We start from the raw sequence: 22,979 nt of genomic DNA on the forward strand, positions 1-22,979 counted from the left end.
CAATCTACCTATTCTATCTACATATCTATCCATCTACCTATCTATCCATCTATCTATCTGTCTACCTATCCATCTATCTACCTACCAATCTACCTACCTACCTATCTACCTACCTACATATCTATCCATCTACCTATCTATCCATCTATCTATCTACCTATCTATCTACCTACCTACCTACCTACATATCTACCTACCATCATTACAAAACACTCGCTGCTATACAACATGTGCAATATCATTATTATTAATAATGTTCTATAATAATATGCAATTATGTATCTGCCACTACGTTTTTTTGTGACTGTTAATATTTACACTAAGTATATGTTTCCTGTAGATATTGAATTGCTCTTGTTACCGTACAGTTTTATTATTATGCTGCTGTGTTTATTGTATTTTTGTAAGTCTGGCACAACAATTTGCTTCAGGATAAATAAAGTCTTATCTTAAGATCATAGGAGGAATGAGCAGCAGAATCATTTCTTCCTCATCCTCACAGTTTTCTCTTGTGTGTCTTTTGTTAGCGGACGGCTGGCCGATGGTGTTAGAGGACATCGCAGCGAGGCGGGACTGGGGCTGGAAGCACGAGTTCGACCTATCAGAGCTGGTGCAGACCATGCTGACTCACATCACTACCTCCAACCAGCGTGCACAAGCAAACTGAGCCCTTTTCATTCCATGGAAAGCTTTATTTAAAAGTATTAAACACTGAAGATTAAGAGAATGTTTAAACAGCTCAAAACATAAGCTCCAACAATTATCCTCGTCTTCATCAAAACTAATGTTCATAATCTGATGCAAGACACTGCATACTATCTCGCTATGTTACTGAACTTTAAAGAGTTCTCTCTCTGAATGTACTGTATGTATGTATCTGTAAGTACACAGATGTGTAGCAGCTAAATGACATTTGGGGGGCGATTCAGCCGTCCTGAAAACCAGTGGGCTTTGAGTAAGAGACACTCAAAGGCTTTACCTCGATACGTAAGAGATTCAAACCCTAGTGTTACTGTAGGGTTAGTCACAGGGGCTTTAACCATAGTTGCCTAGCATTATAAAACATGTGTGGGTTAAAGACGAACAGCTACTTCACCCGTACACTAGCTGCTTTAAATATTATTTGAATTATTTGTATTGTTGGTCTCAGTTTAGAAGCTGCAGTCTCGGAGCTGAATATTTATGAATGTTGATTTAATGAATGCATTAGCAGTCATTTTCATTTTAAGGGAAGTAGGGCTCTTCAGTTTTGCAGCTGGACTCTTAAGGATCTGTGAAAAACACGTGTAGCATGAAGGGAGCGGGCTATAGAGCTCCAATTAGTTTGTTTTTTGATATTGATGTTATTTATAATTATATTCTTTGCAGCTTTTTCTGTCAAACCAAATGGGACGACCTTTTTCTTTTTTAAATAAACACTTAAATTAACAACGTAGTCTATCGTCATGATATTTGATAATGAACCTGTGAATGCTTTAAAATGTCCACTAAAATAGCCCACAATGATAATTACATGTTCTCCTATACAGTCAAATTAGAAAGGACAAACAAAGCGTGGGAAATCCTAGAAATTAAACAATTTGCAGTGTTTTCTTTCTTCCAACGATCTTTACTCACTGAGGTCCAGTCCTCACAGTGCATTCCCAGAATCCTTCAGTCCTGCGTTTGCCTTTGCAGCTGAGTGTGGATGTAGTCTTTGTTTGTCTGCTGCCGCCTGCTGCAGTTTGAACTTCAGGATATCAACGAGCAGAGAAGCCTCTCGGTTCAGACTCTCCAGCATCTGGCCCTCTGTGGCCTTCACTGCTGCACGAACCAACGCCTGAACGCCCTGCGGAAAACAGAGGAGAAAAGGGCATGAAATATATTCACAAAAATGCTTTCCTTTATTTTAAATCCCTCTGTGAGATCACCTCATTGTCCAGTTGCACATCCTGAGGAATATCCACCTCCCCCAGAGTGACCCTTGACCCCTTTCGGAGACTCCTCAGCTTCTCCTCCTTCTGACGTAACATTGAAGTCAGCGCCTCTCGATGCCGCTGATGCTCCCAAACATGAAGATCTGTACCCTGCAGCACACATAAGGTTAGAGAGGGAATACAGTAACCATTTTTGTTGTATCCTGATAATGTAATCCTGTTACATGAGATTCAAGGTTCAAGGCTTTTATTGTCATTAGTACATAGTTACAGTGTAGATATATCAATGCACATCTTAGGTCACAGGCTCCTCCAACAGTGCAACACAATAAAACAGATAATAGTGCAAGTAAATACAAATGAAATAGTAATTGGGATATGATATATTAGATAAATAATTTGTAAGTTGCAACAGATGGATGTTCTTTTCAAAAGTTGAAAGTCTTACGGCCTGTGGGATGAAACTGTCCCTGAGTCTAGTGGTTTTACCCTGATATGCAATCCATTTCCCCCACATGTGTACAGCGCTCAGTTCAGATGTGTGGTGATTATATCTGTGAGTCACTGATTGGAAAGGCTTCCTCACCTGAGCCAGAGGACAGGGTGTGGGCGGCACCTGCACCTCCAGGTGTAGCTGAGCGATGGACATGTTGGAGGCTCCACTCATAGCCGCCTGGAAGAGCCTCCGCCGGGCGGTGAGGGTGTGTGTGAGGAACTGGGTGAAGTCGAGTTGGTGGAGAGGGGTGAGGTTCGGCAAATACTCGGACAACTCATCTCTCAGCAGGGATAAGAGGTTGGGAACGTCGAGACCTGATGGATAGAAGACAGAAAAGTACAGAAGCCTGGAAATAATGATTCAGTTTTGCTAAATAATTACCTAGTATCTCAAATGAATGGAAAACAAATGTATTTGGAAAAACTAATTATTTGAATAACATTTTTCATTATGACTTCTTTTGGGCTTGCATATTTATTTATATTATTTATATTTATACTCAATTTAATATTGAATAATCAATTTCTTGCACAATAATATCTTGCATTATATTTGTTTGGTATTTCCACATGTATATATTTTTCTATTTTATTTCTATTTCAGAAATATTTTGGACTGTTGATTTCTAGTGTCTTAATTTCTCTTATGTACATTGCCGTTTGTTATCCTGCCAAATGGGATCAATAAAGTACCTATCTATGTATCTGTCTATCTATCTATCCATCTATGTATCTATCTATCTGTCTATCTATCTATCTATCCATCTATCCATCTATGTATCTATCTATCTGTCTATCTATCTATCTATGTATCTGTCTATCTATCTATCCATCTATGTATCTATCTATCTGTCTATCTGTCTATCTATCCATCTATCCATCTATGTATCTATCTATCTATCTATCTATCTATCTATCTATGTATCTATCTATCTATCTATCTATCCATCTATCCATCTATGTATCTATCTATCTATCTATCTATCTATCTATCTATCTATGTATCTGTCTATCTATCTATCCATCTATCTATCCATCTATGTATCTATCTATCTGTCTATCTATCTATCTATCCATCTATCCATCTATGTATCTATCTATCTGTCTATCTATCTATCTATGTATCTATGTATCTATGTATCTATCTATCTGTCTATCTATCTATCCATCTATCCATCCATGTATCTATCTATGTATCTATCTATCTGTCTATCTATATAACTATCTATGTATGTATCTATCTAACTATCCATCTATCTATCTGTCTATCCGTCCGTCTATCCATCTGTCTATCTATGTATGTATCTATCCATCTGTCTATCAATCAATCTATCTATCTATCTACCTATCTATCTATTTAATCAAACAAAGATACAATTCCCTGTGGCTTTAATACCGTTTTAATAAAAGGCACATAGGGAATGAATCACTAGAAATGACTCACTCATACTCAAAGTACTCTGCAATTCAAGCTGTTCAGATCTCAAACAGGTAAACATGTGTTTCCGTGCACTTTAAAAGCTCTCAGGAAACAAACGGCTCTCTCTGACGTCCCCCCTTTGACCCTGACCTCGAGGTGAAGCTCTGTGTTTGCTCTTACCCTCCAGTCGAGGAAAGATGCCTTTTGCGATCACAGCTGCCCGGATCACGTCAGTCCAGGAGAAACCACAGCTCGCAGCAAACATGGCGACGTCAAACACAAACTCCTGATGGAAGAGGCGCCGCTCATCAGAGAGCTCGAGCCATGAGAAGTGACGACTCAGCCTCTGCACACCAGCATCTCTCTGCACACACATTGATGCACACAACCATCATTGATGCACTCATGCATAAGCATTGATTTCATGCCGTGGCAGCTCATGATGGAGTTGAACTTTCATCAACATGGTCTCTTTGGGGTATGATTTATTCACTACAGCAACTTGTTGTAGCTTTTTAAAGTTATTTATAGACATTTAAATCGTCCTACCTTATACAGTAATGCAGTTTATACAATGCATCAGACATTAGGTCATCATTTAGTGTACATTGATTTGGAATTAACTGTACAGTGTCAGATAAATATAGTGAGGAGAAGTTTAAAGTAGCATAACATGTAAATACTAAAGCATAGCTACAGTATAAAAACACCAAACATACAGTAGTAAATGAATTGCTAGTAAATGGCATTTTTAAAGGCACCAGAATTACACATCTATCCGTTTAATTAATACAAAAAAATACAGATTTCTTCTACCTGGTGTCTCGCTATCTGCGATATTTCACTCTCTGTGAGAGACTCCATCATTGATAAGTGACACAGGTCAGGTGCATTTGGTTGCCATGGGAGAAGGACGCGTGGTTCGGGCGTGCGTAACTGTTTACGCGATTGCGTCACAATCACGTACGACGCATGGGAGCTGGTGGAATGGAATGTTTGGACAAGACGCTTATTAATTTATTTTATCATATTACAAAAATGGGAAAAATAAAAGTATGTTGAACTGATGAGCTACAATAAATAGTCAGTTATGATCGTAATTAGTTCAGCAGATTCGGTTAATTCCGATGTTTAAAGTTTGTGCCGGGGTTTGATAGGGAACACTCGGGTCTGTCATGTAACTCGGCTTATTAACCCGAGCTACAGATGGCTCAGGTTAATCCTCTTTAGCATGAATCCCACTCCTCCTCCTCCTCCTGCTTCGTTTCTCCTCCCATGGCTGTAAAGGAAATAGTATGATAGTGTTTTTTATAATGTAAAGATAACAGATTGAGATTTGTAAAGCTATACGCCATTTCCGCTTATAACAATAACATGACATTTACTATATTGATCCCGATTTAGGACATGTCTTCGTCACAGCAACATGTTAAAACAAGGCATTGCACACATCATTTCATCAATATCTCAGTATTAAGTCTTTTATTTTGAGTAGGAGATTCCATAAATTGTTTTGGTATGTAAATCTTATGCCATTATTTTGAAACTCTAAATGAGTGTATTTCCGGTCCCTAAGCTGCTGACTTCACGCTGAACATGCGTCTCTTTCCAAGATCTGCTACAGTATGTGTGTGACGGAGCGATCACTGCTGCTTTAATATCTTATCTAAATGGGTTGTTTCTGCATCTACAGGTATGAATCCATAAAGGTAAGATTGGTCTGATTTATTTCCCCTAAACTCCTGTTGCTTAACTAATAAAATGTGCATTAAACTCCAAATATGGTGCGTGTTCTAGTGCAATTGTGCATGTTGTTGGATGTGTTTTCACTTCTGCAGGGACGTGCACTGACATTTCATTAAAGGGGTCTGTTGGCTAAACTCCCCCTAGCACCGTATCATGTACCTGAATTGTGTAACATGTGGTAATTAAACTACCACACATCCATTTTAAATTTAAATATGAATCAAATAAAATACTGCACACTTATTGTGTAAGTAAATTAAGGTCCAAAGTAAGCTATGGTTATTTTGAAAATGCACATTTTACTGCATTTAATGTCATTTTTTGTATTTTTACAATAGTCTGTCACACATCTGCTTTACACATGTGGAGATTTGTATAGATCAACACATTCTTTATACCATGCATTATTAAGCATTGCCAATCATATTTATGTACCTAAAACATCAAAAATAAACAATCCTTTCGTCTTGAAAGGCCAGCAAAAGTGGGAACATCTGGTGCTCAGACGTCTTTATCATATCTGTAACCCTTCTTGGTGTGTTTTGGACTTCATGTGATGCAGTTGTTGGGCAGTGGTGTGTTTATTGGATGAGTGACAGAGAGGAGGAGGGGTTCATTAGGTTACAGAGGAGTGAGCAGATCTCCTAAAGTAGTCCACACATCATATAACCTCTGCTTTGCAAACTGAACCAACTCACACTTTTGCAGCAGTGATGATTTCCCTTGATTTATCCACAAAGAATACTCATTAGTATTCCCTCGCTGCCGTCAGCACAGGAACTACTCATCCCTGACTCCCTGTCTAACCAGAGGTCTCCAAAGGGTCCACCTACTCTTTTCCTGTCGCTCATCAAAGCTGTGAAATGCAGGGTTGTATACATGTGAATTGTGCAAGGATGTGTTCGGAAAAATAGACGGCGTGAACTGCCCTTGCGCTTAAAAGCACAATGCAGTGTCCCGGAACACCTGCAGGAGAGATGTGAACGCTGGAGGGACGAACAGAGACAAATCCTGTAAAATCATTTTTTGATTTGTTGCTTTTAAAAAGGTTTTGTACAACCTGAGTCTTATCTTGTAGAAACAAAACCTTGAGCAACACAAGATTTCAGTTCATCTTAAGGACACATTGTTCTTGCTTTCAGGCATATGAACTATGTCCTTCTTTTTAAATATATGACTTCTGGCATTATCAATATGTTCAAATTCAACATGGATCAAACAACAAGTTGAAAGAGGCCCCTTTTTGCATTTCCTACTTATTGTTTTGGTTTTACAGCCTATAACTTTACTGTTGTGGCTCGCTCTCATCTGCATCATTCACAGGTCCACATGTTACAACATCTACATACAGCCAGAATTCCAACTGAACAACCAAATATAGCCTTACATATTGTACTGCATGTTCAAGTGTTAACAAAGGTGTAAAGTAGATGGCGTCAAGACAAAAACAAAGTGAAACGTTAACGTGCTTTTAGCTCGTGATAATGTGGTTCCGATCATTGATTTTCCACCACCGCTGCAACAACGTTAATAATAGTTTGCCCCGACACGGTTCAATAGGAGCAGTTGGTGTTTTCAGTGATTCCCAAACAGGAGAGCCCCTGCTGTCAGACAGATTGTCTGTACTTACAATCCTCTCCAAACACAGCAGTATATCTCTGTGTGTGTGTGTGTGTGTGTGTGTGTGTGTGTGTGTGTGTGTGTGTGTGTGTGTGTGTGTGTGTGTGTGTGTGTGTCAATTAGGGCTGCTCAATTAATCGTATTTTAATCGCAATTACGATTATGGCTTGCAACGATTACGAAAACAACGTAATCGAAATAAAACGATTATTATTTATTTATTATTATTATTACTTTTTTTTTTTTTTTCAATTTTTTTTTTTTAATTGGTTTTTCAGTTGAGTTATACTTAAAGGTAATCAACTGTTAAAAACATACTGTTCAAATATTTTTTCTCCAATAAATTGATGTTTTCAAAGTAAATGGATAATCGTTTTTAATAATCGTGATATCAATTATTGACCCAAATAATCGAGATTATGATTTTTGCCATAATCGAGCAGCCCTAGTGTCAATGGTTTTATAGGTTTTGAGTTCAGTCCCTCTTGCCTTCTATTGTTCTCTGTCTCTTATTTGGTCTTCTTCAAATACTAGATGCAATCTTTCCCAAGCACGTGTGTGTGTGTGTGTGTGTGTGTGTGTGTGTGTGTGTGTGTGTGTGTGTGTGTGTGTGTGTGTGTGTGTGAGAGAGTGTTTGAAGAAGACAAAACAAGAGACAGAGAACAATAGAAGGCAAGAGGGACTGAACTCAAAGAACTCAAAGGGAGTAATATTTACTGAAAACTGAAAACCTATAACATCGTTGACACACACATACTGTATACACACACACACACACACATACACACATGCACACAAATATAATTTAAACTGTAGTAGTAAGTCCATCCATCCATCTTCTCCCGCTTATCCGTGATCGGGTCGCGGGGGTAGCAGTTCCAGCAGTAGTAAGTCATTATGACAAATTATGCTCTCCTAACCACTTGACTGAAAGATCAAAGTTGCAAATTGCCTCATCAGGTCAGCTACATAAGATTGGCTTGGCTTCACCATAGCCTCTCATAGCCTGTCTCTCTCTCTCCATCTCTCTCTCTCTCTCTGTCTCTCTCTCTCTCTCTCCTCTCTCTCTCTCTCTCTCTCTCTCTCTCTCTCTCTCTCTCTCTCTCTCTCTCTCTCTCTCTCTCTCTCTCACACAGGTCCTTAAGCAGGCTTTTCGTCCTATCCTTAGCCTCCCTCCCTTCTCCTCCGCCCGCCATCCTTCCCTCCCCCCCTCTGTGCACCTGATTACCGCCTGCCATTTTACCGGGGGCTCTGCTATCTTAGTGTGTGACTCAACCTGCAAAGGTAGCCGTCACACACACACACACACACACACACACACACACACACACACAAAGCCACATAGTGCCGACTCCCGGTGTGTCCCGGCAGGGAAATATTCTCCAGCTTTTTCTCGTCTCTTTGGACAATGCTTCCCGAAAATGTGAGTAGTGTTTGGAGAGATGGATAGATGTGGAAGAACAGGTGTGGTGTAAGGATTAAAACAATTGGTAAAAAGTGGTTAAATGGTTATATGTGGTTATATGGTCATGTGTGATTGTTTTTGTATTATTTGACTAACAAATGAAATCTATTATTATTATTTAGGTACAAAAACAGAAGTACAATTCAATGGTAAAATCATGTTTGGTGTTTTACTTGACCATCTCAAAACATGTCCTAACTTGTTGCTATTTTGCTCATGTTATAATGTCTTGATAAGATATCTAATGTTGTTATAGACTAATTGAATTTGTTGTTCCTTCATTCAAATGTAAACTGGGCTAATACAACTGTAATGTAATACCCTTGAAATGAATGTGTGTTTTCAGGCAGGGAAAAGACTTGAAAACAGTGTTCATAATTTGGTCAGGCGTATTTTTGTCTAATTACATTCTCTCTCATGACTGTTTCCGTGGTTTGTCGTTATAATTTGATTAGTTTCACCTTGGAAACCTTTTATTTGCAGTCATTGAGGAATCATGGTTGATGGTTGAGGATATTTTAGGAATAAAGACACGGAGCTAAAGAGGGATTATGTCGCACCGCGTCACGTTGAGCGTCTGAAGATAAGAGCAGTCTAGCCTCATGGGACTTTAAAAGCCTGCTAAGCCTCCTCAAAATATTCAACTTTTTAAAAATGTGTTATTGAAGGTCATCACTGTCATGATCAACATTATCAGTTTAGTTTAAAATGCCAGGTGTCACACTGACGGATTTATCTTGTACTTGTTGCTTCTTATAGAAAATAGAAAAGGATAAGAAATGTTATCACTCTGTAAATCAGGAGATGATCAATCTAAAAGTGATGATTCTGGTTTCGTACATTATGCAAGCTGAGGTTCATGTCCTCATGTCGACTGTTTAAGAGCGGGACAAGGCGTTGTTACATCCGTTTTAAATAGGATTTCTAAAGGTGTGCTAGGCCGCTCCACTATATATAGCAGGCTGTGGGAAGCTCTCTAATTAACACTTCAATAGACGTGCATGTAGCTACATCTCATGTTATATTATGTGACTCTTTTCTGTGGAAAATTGATGCCACTTCATATGTTTTTTTGCCCAGAATAATAAGATAATTAGAAGGGAATTTTCAGGCATGATTAAACAATCAAGATTTGTCTGGGAACAAAAAACGTACCACTGGTTTGATTTGGATGACTTTTCTGTACGAGATTCTTCACATGCAAATTACGTAAACTGCAGGTAACCCCAGGTAGTTCTGTTAGTGGATGTCTTGAATCCTTCGCAAAACTTCCAGATTATCTTGAAAAAAATTATAGAAAAAGCAGAAAACCAAAAGGCAGTGAGCAGGGGCGGTTCTAGGGGGGGGGGGGGGGGCAGTGCCCCCCTAACACTGACCTCTGACCCCCCTAACAATGAAAACAATTTTTATTTATTTTTTAAATGTATATTCTCTGGTACTCGTTTTGCCAAAAACCGCAGGGTTTTGTTGATGTAATGTGAGATTGTGCAGACACCCTTATGTAAAGTAGAGATGTAACTGTTCATTGCCTTTATTTTTATATAAATATGGTGTTAGTGCAAACATTGCACTATAACTTAAGCTGAAGCTAACAGTAATAACTATAAGATATATCTGAAATAAATAAGTGTACTGAAACAAATACCAATAACTGTATTGCATTGTTTTCTTATGCGCAATTACTTCATACTGTCTAGTTCTCTTTTTCGTCCTGCATTTATTGTGCCCCCCTCAGAAAATAACTGGCCCCCCCAGTCAAATTGGTCTAGAACCGCCACTGGCAGTGAGACACATTAATATAACAAATCTGAATATTTTGAGGACATTTGCATTTGAAGGTCTTAATAAGTTAACCAGTAACACCACAAAAGTACAATTGTTGAGGCTTTCAAAATCAAAAATGATAACCATTTTGTCTTTAAGGCTTTTTTTGATACCTTGAATGCCTAGATCAGGGGTGTCCAAACTACGGCCCAGGGGCCAAATGCGGCCCACGGACCATTTTGAATCGGCAAATAAAAAAAGTGTAATGACTTAAGTATAATAAACTTCTGCTTGTCTTATATTGTACTCCTTAAATATATATGTTCAAATATATATCACAGTATTCATGTGTTAATAAGCCACATTTTCAAATAAATTCAGTCAATTAAAGTTGAAAACCTGTTAATAAGTTAATAAGAAAAAAGCCCAACCACTTATTTACATAACAACCTTGAAATACACCCTTCATAATTCCTCTTATTATCATCAATCAGAAGCTTCTGTTTTAAGAATGAGCTGCCAACAAAATGAAGTAAACCCTCTGGAGAGCTGTGGGCAGTTTTTTTATTAAAGCATTTTCAAGTATCAAGAATAATTTACCTACATTGGATTGACTTTTCCAATTCATAACAGAACTTATGAGGCAAAATACCTCCAGCGAGTGTCCCAGCCCTTCGTATATTTTTCTGTATGTGGCCCTCGGTGAAAACAGTTTGGACGCCCCTGTCCTAGATTATAGCTACAGTTTTACAATTCACTTAAATCAACATTTTCTTTGTTTGTGTGTCCCTCAGGTGTGTGTGAGATCGCAGCATGCATTCTGTCCATACAGAGATGTGGGACCCCCAGCCCCAATCTAAAAATGCCTCGCCCTTCTCCCCGCGGCCACCCTCCAACGCTCGCCTCGCACATGTGACCACCCCGGCCAAGAGGATCACCTTCTACAAAAGCGGCGACAACCAGTTCGGGGGCGTCAAGATGGCGATCCACAAGCGCAGCTTCAAATGCTTCGACGCCCTGCTGGACGACCTTTCCCAAAAGGTTAGTGGGACGGGATCAGAGACGGGATGTGAAGATTTATTTTGAAGCTCGCTGTGGAGATGTACTTTTCAAGACGAATAGATAGAGATCCTAAAATAAATAAAAGAGGTTAATATCACATCAAATGTACCTTAGAGGGTCTTGCCAGTTGTTCTCTAGAGTGATTGTGTTGTTATGTTAGATGTTTGTTTTCCTTGTACCATGTCTTAATATGTGTCCTTGTTTGGTGTTGTAAATTGAGTATTACCATGTGACATCGTAAAGACATCAGCCTCTAGTCTCATTGCTCCAAGAACTCCTTCACAATATGTCCCATGTATTTCCGTGTCCCCATACAGGTGCCGCTGCCATTTGGGGTGCGTACTGTGACGACTCCCCGCGGCACACACTCCATCAAACACCTGGAGCAGCTGCAGGACGGCGGATGCTATCTTTGCTCCGACCGACGCCTCGCTAAGCCGGTCAACATGGAGCTGGCCAGCAAACGCCCGGGCATCTGGTACCATCACAGCAGGAAGCCCCAGAGACCCGAGTCCTCGTCCGCAACACCCCCAGGACATTTATCTTACAGGCAGCGGAGGATCCTGCTGGTGAAGAACAGCGATCCGGGGGTAAGGAGGAGCGTGGTTCTGAGCAGGAGGTCCACCAGGAGCCTGGGGGCTTTCCTGGATGCCGTGTCCGAGGTGATGCAGTTTCACGTCCGCAAGCTTTACACTGCAGAGGGACGAAGGGTAAGAAGTGGCTCGTTTTACTTACTTATGGTGGTGGAAAGTAATTAAGTACATTCACTGAAGTATTGAGCATTTATTGTATTTTATTTTATTGTTTTATTGTATTTTTTATTGTCTTTTCATTATTTTCCTGTAGTTGTATTATCCACTTCCACTCATGGTCATGACTTCATGTGCTTTCATATTGCTGATGACCCTGAATTTGTCTCCAGATCGACAGCGTGCAAAGCCTCATGACGTGTCCCGGTGTTTTGGTGTGTGTCGGTCGGGAAGCCCTCAGCCCAATGTTGGTAAACTTCATGAGGAAGAGCTCAGAGGAAAAACTTCCCGGTGTGGGCAACAGGTCCCCAGTTCTCGGACCGAGGACTCCTGGAAACGGGGCCCGATCTCCTGCTACTCAAGGAGTGAGATCCCCACCTCATGGAGCTCATTCAAGAGCCAGCGAGTGCAGTGAAGTGCATGAAAGCAAGAAAAATGGTAATTTGTTTGCGTCTCAATTAGCTTAAAGAGTGAAATTGTGAAAAAGAAATACTGGGTTGTAATTACATTCGTTTTTCTCTCTCTCTTTCTCTATCCTTTCAGTTAACTTCGGTCTGGAAACCAAAAAAAGCATCATCCACCCTCGCTCAGATTCCTCAAGCCGCTCCGCCCGTTTCTCCTTGTCTTCGGAGAAGTCGTACAGCAACGGCGTCAGACCGTCCATCATGAACGACGACATTGAAAAGCGTGTGGTGGTCAACAAAGATGGCAGCCTCTCTGTGGAGATGAGGGTGCGTTTCCGCCTGCACAATGACGAGACCCTTCAGTGGTCCACTCAAGTTAAAAAATCTCCAACTCTGACCAATGAATGCCAGGCCCCGCCCCACTATCTGCAGCAGGGCCAATCGGAGAGCTGCTCTGACCCCGATTCCTTCTCCTTTGACCCTGAAGGTGTGGATTATTCCAACCAAAATGGTGTTATGGAGGGAAACGGATGCCCCTGCTGCTACCAAAGACAGGAGCAGCAGTACGACTTGTGGGAAAACCCGGCACATTGCCACAAACACCACCCTGTCCCTCCTCCACCTGCATCCAGACACACCATCACAAGGCATACACGCTCTTCTTCTTCCTCCTCGTCCTGTAACTCCAGGAGGGTGGTGCGCTGTCGAGCGAGAGGGTCAGAGCCGAGCAAAATAGTCCAGGAGGAGATGTTTGTGACGGAGCAGGTGGAGGTGGAGCAGGACGGAGATACATGTGTCGAAGTGTGCACGGTGAGCCGAGGATGCAGCCGAAGTGAAGTCGTCGCCATTGACAGGAAGTCAGTAGCGGAGGATGACGAGCGTCCGCTGTCTGTGATCAGCAGCTCCTCACATGTCCTCCAATCCTTGAAAGAGGACCAGGATGACGAGCTGCCACCCAGCGCCTCACAATGCTGCCGCAGCATCGAACCATCTCCAACGCACAAGGAGGATGAGGAAGAGGGGAAGAGCAGAGTAGCATCCTCGTCTCACTGTGGAGCAGACACCCCCCATCCAACAGCTGACGATCGAGCCCCAAGCTCCAAGTCCCAAAGGAGTCGAGCATCTGACAGGTCTGGCGACAACAAGATCCCAAACACAGAGGAAGAGGAGGACGCAGAAATAAAGAGGGTTGTTAGCAGCTTGTCTCAGAAGTCATCCAGCGTGTGCTCTAACTGTGGCGGCTGCAAACGCGAGGCTAACTCTGAGTCTAACAGTCGAGCGTCACAAAGGTCCGATCGCTCACACAAAGCTCCTTCCAAGCCTCCCACACCTCTCGTAAATAACGGTAGTGACGACGAAGGCTCAGAGTGTTCGGTTGGGTCGACGCAATCCAACAGGAGCAACATCACCGGCCGCTGCTCGGCGGTGTCACACATGCTGGAGGAAAGAGCCTCCAGTCACATGTCCAGTCCTGAGGAAGGAGGGGTCGAGGAGGAAGGAGCCAGTGACGGTGATGTAGGAGAGGAAGCAGAGGAAGAAAGGGCAGGTAGCTCCTTGTCAGACAAATCTGGGGCTTCTGTAAAGACAATAACTAAAGCTGCTTCCCCGACTGGAAGTGCATTCGTGGAGGAAGAGGATACAAACAAAAGAAGTCCCAGTGCCCTCTCTGATAAGCCAGACAGACCTGAGAGTGTCCTTTCTGCTAAATCGAGTAAATCAAATGTGTCTGCAAAGTCCGGAAAATCTCACAAGTCCACTTGCAGTCACTGTGCGAGACCAGTATCTGCAGCAGCTCAGGAAACTATTGAACCAGAAGAAAATGGACAAGAAGAAGGAGTTGAGGTCGAGGAGAGAGCAGCGAGTGCCGCTTCAGCAAAATCCAATCTCTCAGCGAAGTCTAATAAGTCCTCCAAAGCTCTTGAAAGGTCAGAAAGTGGAGAGGGCGAAGAAGAAAGGCCTGCGAGCAGACGGTCTGGTAGATCCAATGTGTCTGTTAAGTCTTCAAAGTCGTGCAAATCGAACGGCATTGACGTTGCAGAACCTCCATGCTCCGAGGAAAAGGAAGATGAGTTGGTAGAAGATGAAGTGGCTTCTCCAGCTGTTGCAGAAAGAGCAACCAGCGCCATGTCGGGGAAATCAATCCAAATCCTCCAAATCCCAGAAGTCATCAGCAGTTTCTCCAAATCCAAATGAAGCTGATATTCCTTCTATTGAGACAACCGGAGCAGAGGAGCAACATGAGGATCAAGAGCGGGTGGCGAGTGCTTTGTCAGTGAAATCAAAATCTTCAGCGAAGTCCCGCACATCTCACAAAGCCTGCAATAGTCTCAAACCGGTGTCATCGACGCCACTTGTTGATGGGGAAGGAAATGAGACAACAGAGAGGGCTCCAAGCGCTGCATCTGCAAAATCTAGAGTTTCTACTTCATCTCGTAAGTCTAATCATAACAAGCTTCCTGAAGCCGACGCTGCAGAGACAAGAGGATCCAGTGCCTTGTCCGTTCGCTCCACAAAATCCGCTAAATCTGGCAGATGTAGCTGTGGAAAAACGTCAGCACTCGACAAGGAAAGGAAAGAAGAAGACGAGGAGGAGGAGAAGAATGAAGCAAGCGAGGAGGCTTCTGAGCGGGCTGCCAGCGTCTTGTCCACCAAAAGTCAGAGGAAAGATTCAGGAGACACCGAGCTACCGCTGAGTCGAAACTCATCCGTTTCTCTTGGCTTGGCAGAAGACCAAGAAACAGCTGATTCAGACAGTGGCAAGTCCAGTGTTTGTTCCCATGTAAACACGGAGAAAAAGGGCAGAGCGAAGACAGCAACTCCCCAGGAAACACGCCCCACCGTGTCTCAAAACAGCCGGAAAAGCCCTCACAATTGCCCTGAAATCCCTACTATTAATACACCAGGAGGGAGTCGGGTTAAGGGGGAAGAAGGTGAAGAAGAAACCACAGAGAGAGGAGCAAGTGCAATGTCCGCCAAAAGCTCCCGGTCTCACAAGTCTTCTTCTCGTGTCAAAGCAGCTGCGAAAGAACAAAATGAGCTCGATGTCGACAACAGGACATTGTCTGCAATGTCATCAGCAAGTGTGAGAGGTAGGAGTAAATCCTCTGCTAGTGCCAGGGCTAAAAAAGCAAATGATAACGGCGCTGAAAAAGAGACGGACAGCAGGGCGGAAAGCATCGACTCAAAAAGTGGCCTCAAACCTGAGTCGGCAGTTTCCGCTCATTCAGGGTCAAAAACAAAAGCCTCAAAGCAGAGTACAGGAGAGGGCTCGGTGAAAAGTAGCAAGGCCAAATCCAGTGTGAAATCATCAGAGCCTCAAAAGAAAGGGGCGTCGAGCCCCTCTCACAGCTCCACTCTGTCTCAATCTCTGTCCGCCGCTGACCTGCTGAAGGAAACCATGGCACGTCCACGGAGTAAAAGCAGTGTCAGGAGTCAGAGGAGAGAGGAGGTGATGACGCCTGCCTGTCTGCCCAACACCTCGCCTAACGAGGTGGTCAGTGATTGGCTGCGAAGTATACCCAACAGTATGATGGGAGCCAAGGAGGAGGAGGAGGAGGAGGAGGAGGAGGAGAAGCCTGCAGAAGAAGAGGGTGTTCATGAAGAGGGGGAGGAGAAAGTGGAGGAAGAGGAGAAGGAAAAGGAGGAAGAAGTGGAGGTTTTAGATCAAGGGAAGGAAGCGGATGTTTCTCCTCAGGACGCCAAGAGCTGGAAGTCCTCGGCTGCAGTGATGAAAGTCCTCCTGAGCTCCTCCATGGGCCGATGCAAGAGCATGCCAGAGGTAAGACTTCATGAAAATGCTTTCTGTCTATGTGATAGGAGTATTTTTGATTTTTTTTTTAAAGGCAAGGTTTAGGCTTCAGTCGGTGAACGAGGAATAACATCGAAAAACGATGATGTTGCGCTTTGCCTACTCAAAAGGTGGGAAGACAAGAGCAGACGTCTTCCCACCTGTAGATAAAAGAAGTGAATTATGCCCTGTCTCCGTCGATGATAAAGCGGAGGCAGCTGCAAGGTCATACACAGTACCAACAGTTTGTTAGATCCAGGGTGTCCGCGGGGTCTTAAAAAGTATTAAAAGTTGATAAATAAATTTAGCGAAAATGAAGGCTATTAAAAAGTATTAAACGGCATTTTCCAAGGTATATAGTCAATGTGAGGTGAAGTGTGTCGCCAAGGTAACCGGTTAAAACTCGAAGTGGCGATGAGGTCTTAAAATGTTTGGAAAGGGTCTTAAAAGGTCTTACATTTGACTTCAGGATTCCTGCATACACCCTGTAGATAACATAGGAATACGAAAGTAAGTTGTATTTTCCCCAACACTTTCCAAGAATGGCTGATTCACTAGGACTTAGAATTGGTTGTCTGAATGAATGCAGGTTTAGTTCATGTATATGTACCATGTTTTCTTCTGTAGGTGTCTCCAGTGTATGGTCGCAAACTAAGCACATCGGCCCGCGGGCTCCTGGACTGTTTGACCCAGCTCCAGCTCATCGATCCTGCGGTGGGTCAGCAGAAGAACGGCGACCAGCGCTACGAGGACGTTATGGTCATCCTGCAGTCCCTCTGGCTCACCGAGCGGAAGGATGATTTAGTCAAAGAGCAGGTGTCTCCACCGAGGTCTTCGTCCGGGCTGGGAATGAGCAGCGGCTCTGCAGGATCTGGGAAGGACAATGGGAATCATGGTGGGGATGAAACGAAGGAAGAAGAAACAAAGGAGGCTTCTTTACATGAGGAGGAAGCGGTGGAGAAAGCTGTAGAACAGGAGGAAGGGGGGGAAGTAAATGCAGAGGCAGAACCAGAGGAGACGGATGTACATGCAGAGGCAGAACCAGAGGAGACGGATGTACATGCAGAGGCAGAACCAGAGGAGACGGATGTACATGCAGAGGCAGAACCAGAGGAGACAGGATGTACATGCAGAGGCAGAACCAGAGGAGACGGATGTACATGCAGAGGCAGAACCAGAGGAGACGGATGTACATGCAGAGGCAGAACCAGAGGAGACGGATGTACATGCAGAGGCAGAACCAGAGGAGACGGATGTACATGCAGAGGCAGAACCAGAGGAGACGGATGTACATGCAGAGGCAGAACCAGAGGAGACGGATGTACATGCAGAGGCAGAACCAGAGGAGACGGATGTACATGCAGAGCCAGAACCAGAGGAGACAGATGTACATGCAGAGGTGGTCCTTCCAAATATGGACAGCCTCAAAAACTCCAAGGATCCTTCGTCCAGCTCAGCAAACGACAGCTCTGATAACAAGCGAGACACTCTGGACGACTCAAGCTCGGCCACGCCTCCGACTGTCGTGAGAGCGCCTCTGACCAAAAGACAATCCCAGGACCCCGATCCGGTGTGGGTGATGCAGCTGCTGAAGAAACTAGAGAAGCAGTTCATGAATCACTACATCATGGCCATGTCGGAGTTCAAAGTGCGCTGGGACCTGGACGACAGCCTCATCCTGGACACTATGATCGGAGAGCTGAGGGACGAGGTGAGCAAACGCATCCAGCTCAGCATCCAGCGAGAACTGAAGAAGATCCAGGGTCGAGCCGGACGATTGCCTCGTCCTCCGCAGAGAGGAACTCTCTCCAGAGAATCCACCATGACGGACAGGAGGCGTCGAATCCTGAAGGTAACAGCATCCAAATCCTCCTTTCATTTTCATTTGTTCCGTTCATGGTATGCACAACTTAATGTATAACAATTATTTACAAAACATGTCTCTATAAACACACCGTACCCGAAAAGGAGCAGGGAGAAGAAAACATTCTTATATTACCTGCCCCTTTCTCAAAATATAGAAATATTTTATCATATTTTCTTATTCACAGCCAATCATAACAGTATCGTAGGAAAATAAGAGAAACGCAAAAACTTATTTCCCACTTGACAGTTAATGGAAAGAAACAAAACAACACCAAAACATCACATGCACAAGGAAAAGTGCAACATCTGAGTCCTACTGGAGTAGAAGGGGAAAAGAATAATGATATTCATGAGAAAAGATACTTGCAGCTCACATGTTTATCTATTATTACAATAAGCTCGATTGTGGCAAAAACCATAATCTCGATTATTTGGGTCAATAATTGATATCACGATTATTAAAAACGATTATCCATGTACTTTGAAAACATTGAACAGTATGTTTTTAACAGTTGATTACCCTGAACTTTAAGTATAATTCAACTGAAAAACCAATAAAATAAATAAATAAAGTAAATAAAATAAATGAAATTAATAAAAAATAAATAAATAAAATAAATTAAATAAATAATAAATTAAATTAAATTAATTAATTAAATTAAATAAATAAAATGAATACATTTATAAAAGAATAAATACAATTTTTTATTTCGATGATGTTTTCATAATCGTTGCAAGCCAAAATCGTAATTGCGATTAAAATACGATTAATTGAGCAGCCCTACAATAAGCAGTATTTGATTTAACTGTATTTGTTTTAGCTCATCGTGTCCTATTTTACTTCCATATAGGTCATGAAGAACCAACCAAAAACGGCCGAATCTCAGAGTGACGGAGAGATGGCGGGCGAGTTCAGTGACCAGCGCAGTGAAGACGAGTATTGCCCATGTGATGAGTGCGTTCGCAAGAAAATGGCCGCCAGACCTCTCAGAGAAAACCCGATTCCATCCGCCGAACTTCCGATGTCGAGAGAGTTCGACCTCCTCAAGATACTCCAGCTGAAGAAAAGCCCATCGCCCGTTCTCGCGGTTGTTCCAGTTGTGGAGGAAGAGGAGGGGGATAGCGAGGTCGCTGCAGAGGAGGGGAGGAATCTAGAGGTAGTGCAGGAGGAAGAGGAGGAGCAGGACGCTAAAGAGGATATCCAAGCTATGATTGTTTTAGAGGATACGATCCTAGAGGAAGATGAGGAAAGTGGTGCAGGTAGTGAGGAGAAGGACGAAGGAGAGGAGGCAGGAGAAGTGAAGCAGGAGGAAGGATGCCAATGCACCAAAATTAAGGAGGAGAGCGAGGAAGCAGCAGAAGGAGAGGAAACCAGCGACAACACAGGTGAGGAAGAGGGGAGAGCAGTAGAGGAAGAGGGGGAGAAAGCAGAGGAGGAAGAGGAGACAGGAGGCGACGAGGAAGAGACAGAAAGTGGGAAAGAGGAGGAAGCAGTAAAGGAGGAAGCAACAGGCGAGGAAGAAGAAGCACCTGGGGAAACAGAGGAGGATAACGGTGCAAAAAATGAAGAAGATGAAGGGGTTGAAGATGCCGAGGAGGGAGGAGAGCAAGGAGAGGAGGCAGAGGAGGAGAGAGCCTCATCACAGGTAGGATCAAGAGCAAACGGGATTATTTAATTAGAAAAGTGTTAGTAAAACGGTGTATTTTAAGCGTCGATCACAGTTATACAAGTAAGTTATGTATATTTATATATGTTATATATGTAATGAATAAAGGGTACAGATATCATGTATTTCATTATTGTATTACATGTATTTACCTTCTTTACATGTACTTTTAGTCAGGAGGTTTAATAAGTAAGTATGTTCTTCTGCTCTGTTACTGCACGAGACAACCTTTTAGTTATAACACCACCTGCTCTCAAAGTGCCCGAACATTAAGTGCGCTTTAAAGAGGAATCTGACCTACTGCTAAGTCTAAGCCTGCGGGAAAAGATAATCTCACTATCCAATTAGACAGACTGAACAAATCCGTTGTGTTTTCAGCAGCAACTGACGCAAGTGTGCTGCTGTTGTCAGCAATAATAATGTACTTGATGTACTGCAGCCCTTCAATTCAAATGTATTTATATAGCCCAATATCACACAATACATGTGTCTCAGAGGGCAAATCAACAAACACGAATGATGATGTAAAAACAAACATATCTGAAAATATAGTACAGTGACAAGATACATGTGAAAATACCAATGCACGACACAAATACAGTTAGAATACAATAATTCCAGGTCCATGAGGATGTTTAAATGGAGTTTAAACCCAGTCCTAACTGTCTAAGTCTTCAGCCTACTCTTAAATGTGTGGACACTGTCTGCCTCCCAACTGGAATTGCGTTAATTACTTTGTTAGCTGTACTTACGGATAATAACATGCCAAAGTAGCAGTGAATTACTCCCTGATAATTAACTTTTCTTGTTTGGCCCCTCAGTGCCAGGAGGTGAAAAATGACACAGAAGTTGGAGATGCTGTCGAAGAGGTAAAGCCAGAGGAGGAAGTGAAGAAGAGAGATGTTTCCCTTCTCCATCAGTTCACTAAAACCTCTGTGGAGTCGCAGTCCGGCTCCCTGGAGGACATCGACACAGAATCTCCTCCGATCCCTATCGACTCCATAGAAGTGCCCAAAATGGCGGGTGGCGGTACGGGTCAGAGGAGAAGCCGCTCTCCAGGTCGAGTGAAATGCCGAAAACCCAAAGACAACGAACTGGATGACCAATAACTCCCATGAACCCTTGCTCTGTCAGTGACTACCCCATGGTGACTACACAGGTGGAGTTGTTCACAAAACTGCGACCAAAACAAAGAAGTCAAACACTTGAAGCACTTTATCACTCCAGGTCCGCTGTAGAACTTTGAAATGCCACCTTATTTATCCACTATTTAAGTATATTTGTATATTTTCTAAGTTAATTGTAAGCGATATGTCTATATTCTGTATTGTATGTGTACTAATAAGGTATATTTTTGAACTAAACATTGACTCCTATGGGTGTATAATGTAAGGTCAAATGATTTATTGAATCATATAACCATTTATATAACACGTACCTCGTTAGACGCGTTTAATTATTTGTCTCATTACGTTTTGTATTCTCAGGGGTTTGGAAAGTTATTTCCTATATGTTATTTAAGTAGCCCTGTGATGTAATCTGATTACCCTAAAGGAATAGTTTGACATTTTAAGAAAATGTTGAAAGAGGCAAGAGTTTATACCATTCTCTTGCGTCAATATGAAGCTAATGCTAGCTTAGCTTAGCACAAAGACTGGAAGCAGGGGGAAAAGCTAGCCTAAGCTAATTAAAGAGTACTCTTGAATTTACTCCAAAATTGACAGAAAGAAACATTATATTCCGTATTGCTAACTTTATTTAATTATATTTGAATTATTTAACCTTTGCGTAATCTGTACCTCATTATATTAATGTAGTCAAAATACTGTGATCATGTACTGAACATGCAGAAGCTACAAGAGAAACACTGAGCATATCTGAAGGTCTGAATTTCAGGTTGATGTGAACCTTCCTCTGCTGCTTTAATATAAGAGCTTGTTGTTTGGTGTGTGTTACATGCTGTGTATTCAGCTGGGGTTTGCATAATGAGCAGTGTGGATCAACAGCGTGAAGCGTGTTACTGATGCCTTACTGTATCCATGGTTATATCAAGGTAGATGGACAGGAACAGAGGAGGAGATCACGATGGAGGGTCTGGCGTTTGTTTCCTGACATCTTGAGCCTGTTTAGGGAGGCCGGAGTGAATCAAATCTGCCGTTTAAAAAGCCGGAAAATTGTATTTTTAAAAGACCCATAAAGAGTGTTTTCTCTTGTTAAACGCAGGTCTACTCCCTAACGATACTTTCCTGATTGTGGTTCAAAGAGGGTGTGTGTGTGTGTGTGTGTGTGTGTGTGTGTGTGTGTGGAATCATTCATTTTAGGGTGAAGACTTGGTTAGGGTTAGGCATGTGTTGGTTATGGTTAAGGTTAGGATAAGTCTCCAGGAAATGCATGTAAGTCAATGTAATGTCCCCTGCAGTGATGTATACATGGTGTGTGTGTGTGTGTGTGTGTGTGTGTGTGTGTGTGTGTGTGTGTGTGTGTGTGTGTGTGTGTGTGTGTGCCTATGCTGCTATTGGTCTGTTTGATCAGTCTGTGACATCACCAAGTGAACATCATGTAAAGCAAATGAATATGTGAATGTACTAATGTTGATATAAATAAATTATACGCACAGGAAGGTGATTCTGAGGTGGCGTTTCTTAATTATTGAATTACTAATGCACATGCTTTGTGTTAAAGGGATAGTAAGGCAACAGTTAAATGTGTTTAGCTACGTACAAAACAAATACAATCAATGTAATTGTTTGCTATATTTAGCCGTCAGACTGCCCTTTCAGATCGAGAAGCTGATTTGATGCTTTAGTCCGAGCCACCAGACTCCAAATTACAACGCTGCCTCGATTGATGACTTGTTGTTGCTATTGTATGACTTTTTATTTGATCAATTGTTGGAGTTTGGATTCACCAAAGTCCCACAGTAACACAACACGCTCACAGATTAAGGTAAACCAACAACCCCTGTGTTTTGTGAGGTAAAATTACAGTTTTTTAAAAGTAAAATCTTTGGTGAATGTA

The 22,979-nt window shown here is 42.4% G+C and overlaps 4 protein-coding genes across 9 annotated transcripts; 3 read left to right on the top strand and 1 right to left on the bottom strand.

Moving 5' to 3' along the window:
- Positions 1–524: 524 nt before the first annotated feature.
- LOC117532440 (L-threonine 3-dehydrogenase, mitochondrial-like) lies at positions 525–3,115 on the top strand (the record flags this gene model as incomplete). The annotated part of the gene is given in 1 exon segment (XM_034195778.1): positions 525–3,115. A coding segment is annotated over 1 exon segment (143 nt), but the record flags the coding sequence as incomplete, so codon positions are not given.
- On the bottom strand, positions 1,470–22,283 carry cunh8orf74 (chromosome unknown C8orf74 homolog). Of its 6 annotated transcripts, none has more exons than XM_034195782.1 (6): positions 17,039–17,749; positions 4,998–5,110; positions 4,012–4,196; positions 2,503–2,726; positions 1,911–2,066; positions 1,470–1,828 (listed from the first exon to the last, which is right to left on the bottom strand). In XM_034195782.1, the coding sequence occupies exons 2-6, from the start codon at positions 5,006–5,008 to the stop codon at positions 1,631–1,633; spliced, it is 774 nt and encodes a 257-aa protein (XP_034051673.1). In that variant the 5' UTR covers positions 5,009–5,110; positions 17,039–17,749; the 3' UTR covers positions 1,470–1,630. The 6 variants fall into 6 exon arrangements, with proteins under 6 accessions (XP_034051673.1, XP_034051672.1, XP_034051675.1 ...); XM_034195781.1 differs by lacking the exon at positions 17,039–17,749 and adding an exon at positions 6,276–7,289 and having other exon boundaries at positions 4,012–4,195; positions 4,648–5,110; XM_034195784.1 differs by lacking the exons at positions 4,998–5,110; positions 17,039–17,749 and adding an exon at positions 21,994–22,283 and having other exon boundaries at positions 4,012–4,195.
- rp1l1a (rp1 like 1a) lies at positions 5,445–15,111 on the top strand. The gene is made up of 5 exons (XM_034195768.1): positions 5,445–5,540; positions 11,221–11,467; positions 11,806–12,198; positions 12,411–12,675; positions 12,781–15,111. Exons 2-5 carry the CDS (start codon positions 11,240–11,242, stop codon positions 14,832–14,834), a joined length of 2,940 nt encoding a protein of 979 aa, XP_034051659.1. The 5' UTR covers positions 5,445–5,540; positions 11,221–11,239; the 3' UTR covers positions 14,835–15,111.
- Positions 17,208–21,117, top strand: LOC117532437 (retinitis pigmentosa 1-like 1 protein). Its single transcript, XM_034195772.1, has 3 exons — positions 17,208–18,280; positions 19,146–19,940; positions 20,783–21,117. The coding sequence occupies exons 1-3, from the start codon at positions 17,423–17,425 to the stop codon at positions 21,068–21,070; spliced, it is 1,941 nt and encodes a 646-aa protein (XP_034051663.1). The 5' UTR covers positions 17,208–17,422; the 3' UTR covers positions 21,071–21,117.
- Positions 22,284–22,979: the final 696 nt, after the last annotated feature.

The sequence above is a fragment of the Gymnodraco acuticeps genome, unplaced genomic scaffold, assembly GCF_902827175.1.
Source record: "Gymnodraco acuticeps unplaced genomic scaffold, fGymAcu1.1, whole genome shotgun sequence".
Lineage (NCBI taxonomy): Eukaryota > Metazoa > Chordata > Actinopteri > Perciformes > Bathydraconidae > Gymnodraco > Gymnodraco acuticeps.

Excerpts from the sequence above, each read along its gene's own strand:
- rp1l1a (XM_034195768.1), top strand. The coding sequence starts at position 11,240 with ATGCATTCTGTCCATACAGAGATGTGGGACCCCCAGCCCCAATCTAAA. Across the intron at positions 11,468-11,805 it reads TGGACGACCTTTCCCAAAAG|GTGCCGCTGCCATTTGGGGT; the intron begins GTTAGTGGGACG and ends GTCCCCATACAG. Across the intron at positions 12,676-12,780 it reads GCATGAAAGCAAGAAAAATG|TTAACTTCGGTCTGGAAACC; the intron begins GTAATTTGTTTG and ends CTATCCTTTCAG.
- cunh8orf74 (XM_034195779.1), bottom strand. The coding sequence starts at position 17,089 with ATGTGCTTAGTTTGCGACCATACACTGGAGACACCTACAGAAGAAAAC. Across the intron at positions 4,196-17,038 it reads CACCTACAGAAGAAAACATG|AGAGATGCTGGTGTGCAGAG; the intron begins GTACATATACAT and ends ATGTGTGTGCAG. Across the intron at positions 2,067-2,502 it reads CACCCTGTCCTCTGGCTCAG|GGTACAGATCTTCATGTTTG; the intron begins GTGAGGAAGCCT and ends TGTGTGCTGCAG.
- LOC117532437 (XM_034195772.1), top strand. The coding sequence starts at position 17,423 with ATGCAGAGGCAGAACCAGAGGAGACGGATGTACATGCAGAGGCAGAAC. Across the intron at positions 18,281-19,145 it reads GGAGGCGTCGAATCCTGAAG|GTCATGAAGAACCAACCAAA; the intron begins GTAACAGCATCC and ends ACTTCCATATAG. Across the intron at positions 19,941-20,782 it reads AGGAGAGAGCCTCATCACAG|TGCCAGGAGGTGAAAAATGA; the intron begins GTAGGATCAAGA and ends TTGGCCCCTCAG.